The sequence below is a fragment of the Lampetra fluviatilis genome, unplaced genomic scaffold (assembly GCF_964198595.1).
Source record: "Lampetra fluviatilis unplaced genomic scaffold, kcLamFluv1.1 SCAFFOLD_818, whole genome shotgun sequence".
NCBI classification, from domain to species: domain Eukaryota; kingdom Metazoa; phylum Chordata; class Hyperoartia; order Petromyzontiformes; family Petromyzontidae; genus Lampetra; species Lampetra fluviatilis.
Window position 1 is genome coordinate 1 of NW_027621341.1, and position 12916 is coordinate 12916.

The following is a 12916-nucleotide window of genomic DNA, read 5'->3' on the forward strand; positions in this document are numbered from 1 at the left end:
CACAAACGTCATGCCAGGTTTATTGAAGAAACCAAAAATCCCGCTACACGGAATCGGGGTGCTCGGTCTGACGGCCCGAACGGTGGAAAAAAAGTGGCAGTCGATACATCCCCCAGAAACAGGTGAAACTCATCACCTTCATTACATCACATACAGCTCATCACCACCACCATCATCATCACCACCATCATCACCATCATCACCATCATCACCATCATCACCATCACTACCATCATCACCGCCACCACCATCACCAACACCACCACCATCATCATCACCACCACCATTATCACCACCACCATCATCATCATCACCACCATCATCATCACCACCACCATTATCACCACCATCACCACCATCACCCCCCCCCCCTCTGGGCGTGGCCAGTGGGTGGGTGGGTGGGGGGGTGAGTGGGTGGGTGGGGGGGGTGAGTGGGTGGGTGGGGGGGGTGAGTGGGTGGGTGGGGGGGGTGAGTGGGTGGGTGGGGGGGGGGTGAGTGGGAGTGGGTGGGGGGGTGAGTGGGTGGGTGGGGGGGGTGAGTGGGTGGGGGGGTGAGTGGGTGGGTGGGGGGGGTGAGTGGGTGGGTGGGGGGGGGGGTGAGTGGGTGGGGGGGTGAGTGGGTGGGTGGGGGGGGTGAGTGGGTGGGTGGGGGGGGGTGAGTGGGTGGGTGGGGGGGGGGTGAGTGGGAGTGGGTGGGTGGGGGGGGTGAGTGGGTGGGGGGGTGAGTGGGTGGGTGGGGGGGGGGTGAGTGGGTGGGTGGGGGGGGGGTGAGTGGGTGGGGGGGGGGTGAGTGGGAGTGGGTGGATATTATCGGCTGGCTGGTGATACCAGAGTGAGTAGTGTTGTATCACGAGTGATGCTGTATGGGAGTGAGTGAGTGAGTGAGCGAGCGAGTGAGCGAGTGTGAGTGAGCGAGCGAGTGAGCGAGTTGGTACACCCGGCCATCCTCCACCACCTCCACCACCACCTCCACCACCACCTCCACCACCACCTCCACCACCACCTCCACCACCACCTCCACCACCACCTCCACCACCACCTCCACCACCACCTCCACCACCACCTCCACCACCACCTCCACCACCTCCACCACCACCTCCACCACCACCTCCACCACCACCTCCACCACCACCTCCACCACCACCTCCACCACCACCTCCACCACCACCTCCACCACCACCTCCACCACCACCTCCACCACCACCTCCACCACCTCCACCACCTCCACCACCTCCACCACCACCTCCACCACCTCCACCACCTCCACCACCTCCACCACCCCGAGGCGGCTAAGACTGCTGATGCTCTTCACACAACGCGATCACTTTCCTGCGGCACACACCACGCAACAGCCGGCGCATCAGCATCGGAAAACCGCCGCCCCCGGCAACCGCCGCCCCCGGCAACCGCCGCCCCCGGCAACCGCCGCCCCCGGCAACCGCCGCCCCCGGCAACCGCCGCCCCCGGCAACCGCCGCCCCCGGCAACCGCCGCCCCCGGTCAACCGCCGCCCCCGGCAACCGCCGCCCCCGGCAACCGCCGCCCCCGGCAACCGCGGCTGCAGGAATCCGATGAGGAGGTTTCCCCTGCAGGTGCGTGTTGATTGGTTGTGGCCGCGGGAAAAAATGAAACGTGGCGTTGTGGCCGTGCTGGTGGTGTGGTGTGACACGGTGTGGTGTGTGTGTGTGTGGTGTCACGTGGGGTGGTTTGGCGTGGTGTGTGTGTGTGTAGTATGGTTGTGGTGTGTGTATGTGGTGTGGTGTGTGTGTGGTGGGTGTGTGTGGTGTGGTGGGTGTGTGGTGTGTGTGTGTGTGGTGTGTGGTGGGTGTGTAGTGTGTGTGTGGTGTGGTGTGTGGTGTGTGTGTGGTGGGTGTGTGTGGTGTGGTGGGTGTGTAGTGTGTGTGTGGTGTGGTGTGTGGTGTGTGTGTGGTGGGTGTGTGTGGTGTGGTGGGTGTGTGGTGTGTGGTGTGTGGTGGGTGTGTAGTGTGTGTGTGGTGTGGTGTGTGGTGTGTGTGTGGTGGGTGTGTGTGGTGTGGTGGGTGTGTAGTGTGTGTGTGGTGTGGTGTGTGGTGTGTGTGTGGTGGGTGTGTGTGGTGTGGTGGGTGTGTGGTGTGTGTGTGGTGTGGTGTGTGGTGTGTGTGTGGTGGGTGTGTGTGGTGTGTGGTGTGTGTGTGTGTGGTGTGTGGTGGGTGTGTAGTGTGTGTGTGGTGTGGTGTGTGGTGTGTGTGTGGTGGGTGTGTGTGGTGTGGTGGGTGTGTAGTGTGTGTGTGTGGTGTGGTGTGTGGTGTGTGTGTGGTGGGTGTGTGTGGTGTGGTGGGTGTGTGGTGTGTGTGTGGTGTGGTGTGACATGGTGTGTGTGGTGTCACGTGGGGTGGTTTGGCGTGGTGTGATCGTAGTGTGACGTGGTTTGTGTGTGGTGTGGTTGTGGTGTGTGTGTGTGGTGAGTGTGTGTGGTGTGGTGTGTGTGTGGTGTGTGTGTGGTGTGGTGTGAGTGTGTGGTGTGGTGTGACATGGTGTGGTGTGTGTGTGGTGTGTGGTGTGTGTGGTGTGTGTGTGGTGTGGTGTGAGTGTGTGGTGTGACATGGTGTGGTGTGTGTGTAGTGTGTGTGTGGTGTGGTGTGACATGGTGTGGTGTGTGTGTGGTGTAGTGTGTGTGTGGTGTGGTGTGAGTGTGTGGTGTGGTGTGACATGGTGTGGTGTGTGTGTGGTGTGTGTGGTGTGGTGTGTGTGTAGTGTGTGTGTGGTGTGGTGTGACATGGTGTGGAGTGGTGTGGCCTGCCCTGCGACCCACCTCGCCTTCTCCTTGGTGTCGGCGTGTGTGGTGTGGCTACCCAGCATGCCTAGCAGCAGCTGTGGCCCGTTCTCGGAGATCAGCAGCGGGCAGTACTTGTCAGCTGTGGGCAGAGCGTGGAGCCGGAGAGACGTCGTCGTCGTCGTCGTCATCGTCGTCATCATCAGAGGTAAGCGAGTGAATGAGCGAGCGAGTGAATGAGCGAGCGAGTGAATGAGCGAGCGAGTGAATGAGCGAGCGAGTGAATGAGCGAGCGAGTGAATGAGCGAGCGAGTGAATGAGCGAGCGAGTGAATGAGCGAGCGAACGAGTGAGCGAGCGAGTGAGCGAGTGAATGAGCGAGCGAGTGAATGAGCGAGTGAACGAGCGAGCGAGTGAATGAGCGAGCGAACGAGTGAGCGAGTGAATGAGTGAACGAGCGAGCGAGTGAATGAGCGAGCGAGTGAATGAGCAGATGAGCGAGTGAATGAGCGAGCGAGTGAATGAGCAGATGAGCGAGTGAATGAGTGAACGAGCGAGCGAGTGAATGAGTGAACGAGCGAGCGAGTGAATGAGTGAACGAGCGAGCGAATGAGCGAGCGAGTGAATGAGCGAAGCGAACGAGTGAGCGAGTGAATGAGCGAGCGAGTGAATGAGCGAGCGAACGAGCGAGCGAGTGAATGAGCAGATGAGCGAGTGAATGAGCGAGCGAGTGAATGGAGCGAGCGAGTGAATGAGCGAGCGAGTGAATGAGCGAGCGAGTGAATGAGCGAGCGAACGAGTGAGCGAGCGAATGAGCGAGCGAGTGAATGAGCGAGCGAGCGAATGAGTGAGCGAGCGAACGAGCGAGCGAGTGAATGAGCAGATGAGCGAGTGAATGAGCAGATGAGCGAGTGAATGAGCAGATGAGCGAGTGAATGAGCAGATGAGCGAGTGAATGAGCAGATGAGCGAGTGAATGAGCAGATGAGCGAGTGAATGAGTGGATGAGCGAGCGAGTGAATGAGCAGATGAGCGAGTGAATGAGTGAATGAGCGAGCGAGTGAATGAGCGAGCGAACGAGTGAGCGAGTGAATGAGCAGATGAGCGAGTGAATGAGTGAATGAGCGAGTGAATGAGCGAGCGAGTGAATGAGCGAGCGAGTGAGTGAGCGAGCGAGTGAGTGAGCGAGCGAGTGAGTGAGCAGATGAGCGAGTGAATGAGCAGATGAGCGAGTGAATGAGCAGATGAGCGAGTGAATGAGCGAGCGGGTGAGCGAGCGAGTGAGCGAGTGAATGAGCGAGCGAGTGAATGAGCAGATGAGCGAGTGAATGAGCGAGCGAGTGAATGAGCAGATGAGCGAGTGAATGAGTGAACGAGCGAGCGAGTGAATGAGTGAACGAGCGAGCGAGTGAATGAGTGAACGAGCGAGCGAATGAGCGAGCGAGTGAATGAGCGAGCGAACGAGTGAGCGAGTGAATGAGCAGATGAGCGAGTGAATGAGCGAGCGAGTGAATGAGCGAGCGAACGAGCGAGCGAGTGAATGAGCAGATGAGCGAGTGAATGAGCGAGCGAGTGAATGAGCGAGCGAGCGAATGAGCGAGCGAGTGAGTGAGCGAGCGAATGAGTGAGCGAGCGAACGAGCGAGCGAGTGAATGAGCAGATGAGCGAGTGAATGAGCAGATGAGCGAGTGAATGAGCAGATGAGCGAGTGAATGAGCGAGCGAGTGAATGAGCGAGCGAGTGAATGAGCGAGCGAGTGAATGAGCGAGCGAGTGAATGAGTGAACGAATGAGCAGATGAGCGAGTGAATGAGCAGATGAGCGAGTGAATGAGCGAGCGAGTGAATGAGCAGATGAGCGAGTGAATGAGTGAATGAGCGAGTGAATGAGCGAGCGAGTGAATGAGCGAGCGAACGAGCGAGCGAGTGAATGAGCGAGCGAGTGAATGAGCAGATGAGCGAGTGAATGAGCGAGTGAATGAGCGAGCGAGTGAATGAGCGAGCGAGTGAATGAGCAGATGAGCGAGTGAATGAGCGAGTGAATGAGCGAGCGAGTGAATGAGCGAGCGAGTGAATGAGCGAGCGAGTGAGTGAGCGAGCGAGTGAGTGAGCAGATGAGCGAGTGAGTGAGCAGATGAGCGAGTGAGTGAGCAGATGAGCGAGTGAATGAGCAGATGAGCGAGTGAGCGAGTGAGTGAGCAGATGAGCGAGTGAATGAGCGAGTGAATGAGCAGATGAGCGAGTGAATGAGCAGATGAGCGAGTGAATGAGCAGATGAGCGAGTGAATGAGCGAGCGAACGAGTGAGCGAGTGAATGAGCGAGCGAATGAGCGAGCGAGTGAGTGAGCAGATGAGCGAGTGAATGAGCGAGCGAACGAGTGAGCGAGTGAATGAGCGAGCGAATGAGCGAGCGAGTGAGTGAGCGAGCGAGTGAGTGAGCAGATGAGCGAGTGAATGAGCGAGCGAACGAGTGAGCGAGTGAATGAGCGAGCGAATGAGCGAGCGAGTGAGTGAGCGAGCGAGTGAGTGAGCAGATGAGCGAGTGAATGAGCAGATGAGCGAGTGAATGAGCAGATGAGCGAGTGAATGAGCGAGCGAACGAGTGAGCGAGTGAATGAGCGAGCGAATGAGCGAGCGAGTGAATGAGCGAGCGAACGAGTGAGCGAGTGAGTGAGCGAGCGAGTGAATGAGCAGATGAGCGAGTGAATGAGCGAGTGAATGAGCAGATGAGCGAGTGAGTGAGCGAGTGAATGAGCAGATGAGCGAGTGAGTGAGCGAGTGAATGAGCAGATGAGCGTGTGAATGAGCGAGCGAACGAGTGAGCGAACGAGTGAATGAGCAGATGAGCGAGTGAATGAGCGAGCGAGTGAATGAGCGAGCGAGTGAATGAGCGAACGAGTGAATGAGCGAGCGAGTGAATGAGCAGATGAGCGAGTGAATGAGCAGATGAGCGAGTGAATGAGCAGATGAGCGAGTGAGTGAGCGAGTGAATGAGCAGATGAGCGAGTGAGTGAGCGAGCGAGTGAATGAGCGAGTGAATGAGCAGATGAGCGAGTGAGTGAGCGAGCGAGTGAATGAGCAGATGAGCGAGTGAATGAGCGAGCGAACGAGTGAGCGAGTGAATGAGTGAGCGAACGAGTGAGCGAGTGAATGAGCGAGCGAACGAGTGAGCGAGTGAATGAGTGAACGAGCGAGTGAATGAGCAGATGAGCGAGTGAATGAGCGAGCGAGTGAATGAGCAGATGAGCGAGTGAATGAGCGAGCGAGTGAATGAGCAGATGAGCGAGTGAATGAGCAGATGAGCGAGTGAATGAGCAGATGAGCGAGTGAATGAGCGAGCGAGTGAATGAGCAGATGAGCGAGTGAATGAGCGAGCGAGTGAATGAGTGAGCGAACGAAGTGAGCGAGTGAATGAGTGAACGAGCGAGCGAGTGAATGAGCGAGCGAATGAGCGAGCGAGTGAATGAGTGAACGAGCGAGCGAGTGAATGAGCGAGCGAGTGAGCAGATGAGCGAGTGAGTGAGCGAGTGAATGAGCAGATGAGCGAGTGAATGAGCGAGCGGGTGAGCGAGCGAGTGAATGAGTGAACGAGCGAGCGAGTGAATGAGCGAGCGAGTGAGCAGATGAGCGAGTGAATGAGCAGATGAGCGAGTGAATGAGCGAGCGGTGTGAGCGAGCGGGCGAGCGTGCGCTCACGGTAGACTGTGATGAGGTTGTAGAGGAGGTAAGCGAGCAAGTGAATGAGCGAGCGGGCGAGCGAGCGGGCGGGTGAGCGGGCGGGCGAGCGTGCGCTCACTCACGGTAGACTGTGATGAGGTTGTAGAGGGCCCACGTGGCCCAGTGCTGGCTCACGGGGGACACCGACTGTGGAATGAGCCTCAGGATCGGCTCAAAAGACCTGCGGAGGCACGAAGACAAAGGTCCCCCGCGTAGCCTTAACAGGCGGTAGGGGGGAGGGCAAGTGCTGTGAGTGGCGGGCAGCAGCAGCAGCTACAGCAGCTATGGTAGTAGTGGTGATGGTGGTAGTAGTGGTGATGGTGGTAGTAGTGGTAGTAGTGGTGATGGTGGTAGTAGTGGTGATGGTGGTAGTGGTGATGGTGGTAGTAGTGGTGATGGTGGTAGTAGTGGTGATGGTGGTAGTAGTGGTGATGGTGGTAGTAGTGGTGGTAGTGGTGATGGTGGTGGTAGTGGTGATGGTGGTAGTAGTGGTGGTAGTGGTGATGGTGGTAGTAGTGGTGATGGTGGTAGTAGTGGTGGTAGTGGTGATGGTGGTGGTAGTGGTGATGGTGGTAGTAGTGGTGATGGTGGTAGTAGTGGTGGTAGTGGTGATGGTGGTAGTAGTGGTGATGGTGGTAGTAGTGGTGATGGTGGTAGTAGTGGTGATGGTGGTAGTAGTGGTGGTAGTGGTGATGGTGGTGGTAGTGGTGATGGTGGTAGTAGTGGTGATGGTGGTAGTAGTGGTGATGGTGGTAGTAGTGGTAGTAGTGGTGATGGTGGTAGTAGTGGTGATGGTGGTAGTAGTGGTGGTAGTGGTGATGGTGGTAGTAGTGGTGGTAGTGGTGATGGTGGTGGTAGTGGTGATGGTGGTAGTAGTGGTGATGGTGGTAGTAGTGGTGGTAGTGGTGATGGTGGTAGTAGTGGTGGTGGTGGTAGTAGTGGTGGTAGTGGTGATGGTGGTGGTAGTGGTGATGGTGGTAGTAGTGGTGGTAGTGGTGATGGTGGTGGTAGTGGTGATGGTGGTAGTAGTGGTAGTAGTGGTGATGGTGGTAGTAGTGGTGATGGTGGTAGTAGTGGTGGTAGTGGTGATGGTGGTAGTAGTGGTGATGGTGGTAGTAGTGGTGGTAGTGGTGATGGTGGTAGTAGTGGTGATGGTGGTAGTAGTGGTGGTAGTGGTGATGGTGGTGGTAGTGGTGATGGTGGTAGTAGTGGTAGTAGTGGTGATGGTGGTGGTAGTGGTGATGGTGGTAGTAGTGGTGGTAGTGGTGATGGTGGTAGTAGTGGTAGTAGTGGTGATGGTGGTAGTAGTGGTGGTAGTGGTGATGGTGGTAGTAGTGGTAGTAGTGGTGATGGTGGTAGTAGTGGTGGTAGTGGTAGTAGTGGTGGTAGTGGTGGTAGTAGTGGTGATGGTGGTAGTAGTGGTGGTAGTGGTGATGGTGGTAGTAGTGGTGGTAGTGGTGATGGTGGTGGTAGTGGTGGTAGTGGTGATGGTGGTGGTAGTGGTGGTAGTGGTGATGGTGGTGGTAGTGGTAGTAGTGGTGATGGTGGTGGTAGTGGTAGTAGTGGTGATGGTGGTAGTAGTGGTGGTAGTGGTGATGGTGGTAGTAGTGGTGATGGTGGTAGTAGTGGTGGTAGTGGTGATGGTGGTAGTAGTGGTGATGGTGGTAGTAGTGGTGATGGTGGTAGTAGTGGTGATGGTGGTAGTAGTGGTGATGGTGGTAGTAGTGGTAGTAGTGGTAGTAGTGGTGATGGTGGTAGTAGTGGTGATGGTGGTAGTAGTGGTAGTAGTGGTAGTAGTGGTGATGGTGGTAGTAGTGGTGATGGTGGTAGTAGTGGTGATGGTGGTAGTAGTGGTAGTAGTGGTAGTAGTGGTGATGGTGGTAGTAGTGGTGGTAGTGGTGATGGTGGTAGTAGTGGTGATGGTGGTAGTAGTGGTGGTAGTGGTGATGGTGGTAGTAGTGGTGGTAGTGGTAGTAGTGGTGATGGTGGTAGTAGTGGTGATGGTGGTAGTAGTGGTGATGGTGGTAGTAGTGGTGATGGTGGTAGTAGTGGTAGTAGTGGTAGTAGTGGTGATGGTGGTAGTAGTGGTGATGGTGGTAGTAGTGGTAGTAGTGGTGATGGTGGTAGTAGTGGTGATGGTGGTAGTAGTGGTGATGGTGGTAGTAGTGGTGGTGATGGTGGTAGTAGTGGTGGTGGTGGTAGTAGTGGTAGTAGTGGTGGTAGTGGTGATGGTGGTAGTAGTGGTGATGGTGGTAGTAGTGGTAGTAGTGGTGATGGTGGTAGTAGTGGTGATGGTGGTAGTAGTGGTGATGGTGGTAGTAGTGGTGGTAGTGGTGATGGTAGTAGTAGTGGTGATGGTGGTAGTAGTGGTGATGGTGGTAGTAGTGGTAGTAGTGGTGATGGTGGTAGTAGTGGTGATGGTGGTAGTAGTGGTGATGGTGGTAGTAGTGGTGGTAGTGGTGATGGTGGTAGTAGTGGTGATGGTGGTAGTAGTGGTGATGGTGGTAGTAGTGGTGGCAGTGGTGATGGTGGTAGTAGTGGTGGTAGTAGTGGTGATGGTGGTAGTGGTGGTAGTAGTGGTGGTAGTAGTGGTGATGGTGGTAGTAGTGGTAGTAGTGGTGATGGTGGTAGTAGTGGTGATGGTGGTAGTAGTGGTGGTAGTAGTGGTGATGGTGGTAGTGGTGGTAGTAGTGGTGGTAGTAGTGGTGATGGTGGTAGTAGTGGTAGTAGTGGTGATGGTGGTAGTAGTGGTGGTAGTGGTGATGGTGGTAGTAGTGGTAGTAGTGGTGATGGTGGTAGTAGTGGTGATGGTGGTAGTAGTGGTGGTAGTGGTGATGGTGGTAGTAGTGGTGGTAGTAGTGGTGATGGTGGTAGTAGTGGTGATGGTGGTGGTAGTGGTGATGGTGGTAGTAGTGGTGGTAGTGGTGATGGTGGTAGTAGTGGTGATGGTGGTAGTAGTGGTGATGGTGGTAGTAGTGGTGGTAGTAGTGGTGATGGTGGTAGTGGTGGTAGTAGTGGTGGTAGTAGTGGTGATGGTGGTAGTAGTGGTGGTAGTGGTGGTAGTAGTGGTGATGGTGGTAGTGGTGGTAGTAGTGGTGGTAGTAGTGGTGATGGTGGTAGTGGTGGTAGTAGTGGTGATGGTGGTAGTGGTGGTAGTAGTGGTGGTAGTAGTGGTGATGGTGGTAGTAGTGGTGGTAGTGGTGGTAGTAGTGGTGATGGTGGTAGTGGTGGTAGTAGTGGTGATGGTGGTAGTAGTGGTGGTAGTAGTGGTGATGGTGGTAGTGGTAGTGCTGATGGTAGTAGTGGTGGTGGTAGTGCCGCCAGCCCCACCGGTAGTTGATGTTGCGCCGTGAGCTGGCGTCCCAGCGCGCGATGGCGCTCCACATGCGCTGAGCGACGAGGTGGCGCGGGGGCCGCACGTCGCCCCAGGCGCCCTCCCCGTCGTGCAGCATGTGCGCCAGCATGCCGCACGCGTTGTACGACACTTCTATGCCGTCTGCGTCGCTCTCCAGCAACTCGCTGCGCACACGCACGCACGCACACACACACGCAGACACGCACGCACACACACGCGCACACACACACGCACACGCGCACACACACACACGCGCGCACGCACACACACACGCGCACACGCACACACACACGCACGCAGACACGCACACACACACGCACACGCGCACACGCACGCACGCGCACACGCACACGCACGCAGACACGCACACAGACACGCACGCACGCAGACAGACACGCACGCAGACACACACACGCACGCACACGCGCACACGCACGCACGCACGCGCACACGCACACGCACGCAGACACGCACGCACACACACGCACACACGCACGCACACACACACGCGCACACGCATGCAGACACGCACGCAGACACGCACGCACACACGCACACACGCACGCAGACACACACACGCACACACACGCGCACGCACGCACACGCGCACACGCACGCAGACACGCACGCAGACACGCACGCACGCACACGCACATGCGCACACGCACGCGCGCACACGCACACACACAACAACCGCCATTCGCCACTAAGTGGCGGTGACGTCACCACGACGCACGCACGCACACACGCACGCACGCGCACACACGCACGCGCACACACACACACACGCGCGCACGCACACACACACGCGCACACGCACGCACGCGCACACGCACGCAGACACGCACACAGGCACGCACGCACGCAGACACGCACGCACACACACACACGCACGCGCGAACACACACACGCACACACACACGCGCACACGCACGCAGACACGCACGCAGACACGCACGCACACACACACGCACGCAGACACGCGCGCACGCACGCACGCAGACACGCACGCACACACGCACGCACGCGCACACATGCACGCAGACACGCACGCAGACACGCACGCACACACGCACGCACGCGCACACATGCACGCAGACACGCACGCAGACACGCACGCACACACGCGCACACACGCACGCAGACACACACACGCACACACACACGCACGCAGACACGCACGCACGCGCGCACACATGCACGCGCGCACACATGCACAGGGGGCAGGGAGAGGGAGCGAAAGAGTCTGTGCGCGTGTTGACACGTGTGTGTGTGTTTGTGTGTACGTGTTGACACGTGTGTGTGTGTCACTGTGTGTGTATCTGTGTGTGTCACTGTGTGTGTCACCGTGTGTGTGTCACTGTGTGTGTGTCCATGTGTGTGTGTGTCACTGTGTGTGTCACTGTGTGTGCGTCACGCCCGCACGGAGAGGGGGCGGGAGAGTGTGTGTGTGTGTTGACACGTGTGTGTGTGTGTACGTGTGTGTGTTTGTGTGTGTCACTGTGTGTGTCACTGTGTTGACACGTGTGTGTGTGTCACTGTGTGTGTGTCCCTGTGTGTGTGTTTCACTGCGTGTGTGTAACTGTGTGTGTGTCCGTGTGTGTGTGCGTAGGCGTGCACGTGCGTTGACGTGCTGGTGTGTTCACGTGCGTGTGTGCGAGTGTGTCTGTGCGTGCGTCACCTGAACACGGTGACGAACTGCGTGTGTGTTCACGTGTGCGTGTGTGTTCACGTGTGCGTGTGTGCGTGTGTGTTCACGTGTGCGTGTGCGTGTGTGTTCACGTGTGCGCGTGTGCGTCACCTGAACACGGTGACGAACTGCGTGGTCATGAGGAAGGGCCGCAGGGACTTCACCTCGGCCACGTTACCCAGAAGGCCGAGCATGTTGCGGTGCAGCTCCTGCTTCCTGGGGAACTCCTGCGGGGGGCGGTGGGGGGGGGGGGGCATGTGCGGGGGGGGGCGGGGGAGGGCGGGGGGGGGCGGGGGGGGGGCGGGGGGGGGGCGGGGGAGGGCGGGGGGGGGCGGGGGGGGGCGGGGGGGGGCGGGGGGGGGGCGGGGGAGGGCGGGGGGGGGCGGGGGGGGGGCGGGGGGGGGCGGGGGGGGGCGGGAGGGGGCAGAGGGGGGGGCGGCAGCAGCGGTGATCACTCCGTCTCACCAGGCCGTGCGAGTCCGTATGAGTCTGTGTGAGACTCTGTGAGTCTCTGTGAGTCTGTGTGAGTCTCTGTGTGTCCATGTGAGTCTCTGTGTGTCCATGTGAGTCTCTGTGAGTCTGTGTGAGTCTGTGTGAGTCTCTGTGAGTCTGTGTGAGTCTGTGAGTCTCTATGAGTCTGTGCGAGTCTCTGTGAGTCCGTGTGAGTCTCTCCTGTAGACCAGGCGAGGTAGTTAACATCTCCTAGCCACCGTGATGATGATGGTGAGAGAGACACACGAACTCCGAAAATAAAGTATCAGACTCACACAGGCGAGGTAGTCAACATCTCGCGGCCAGTGTGATGATGATGATGAGAGAGACACGCAAACTCCAAATATACAGCAGGCGTCGTCAGGGTCGGGATCGAACCCACGACCTCCTGTAGACCTGGCGAGGTAGTCAACATCTCCTAGCCACCGTGATGATGATGATGATGAAAGAGACACAGACTCCAAATATACAGCAGGTGTCAGGGTCGGGATCGAACCCACCACCTCCTGCGTACCAGGCGAGGTAGTCAACATCTCGCGGCCAGTGTGATGATGATGAGAGAGAGACACACAAACTCCAAATATACAGCAGCAGCAGCAGGCGTTGTCAGGATCGGGATCGAACCCACGACCTCCTGTAGACCTGGCGAGGTCGTCAACATCTCCTAGCCACCGTGATGATGATGATGAGAGAGACACACGAACTCCAAATATACAGCAGCAGCAGCAGCAGGCGTCGTCAGGGTCGGGATCGAACCCACGACATCCTGTGCACCAGGCGAGGTAGTCAACATCTCCTAGCCACCGTGATGATGATGAGAGAGAGACACACGAACTCCAAATATACAGCAGCAGCAGCAGGCGTCGTCAGGGTTGGGATGGAACCCACGACCTCCTGCGTGCCAGGCGAGGTCGT

At 57.6% G+C, this 12916-nt stretch overlaps 1 protein-coding gene across 1 annotated transcript in view; it reads right to left on the reverse strand.

Moving 5' to 3' along the window:
* Positions 1-1266: 1266 nt before the first annotated feature.
* The window catches only part of ZER1 (zyg-11 related cell cycle regulator), a gene marked incomplete at its 5' end in the record, with an annotated part of 38190 nt that continues 26540 nt past the window's right edge, over positions 1267-12916 (reverse strand). Inside the window, 5 exons of the mRNA XM_078885450.1 lie at positions 1267-1329; positions 2791-2893; positions 6548-6645; positions 9795-9983; positions 11621-11736. Of these exons, the coding sequence (XP_078741576.1) occupies positions 1290-1329; positions 2791-2893; positions 6548-6645; positions 9795-9983; positions 11621-11736 (546 nt within the window). The remainder of the gene's footprint in view (positions 1330-2790; positions 2894-6547; positions 6646-9794; positions 9984-11620; positions 11737-12916) is intronic.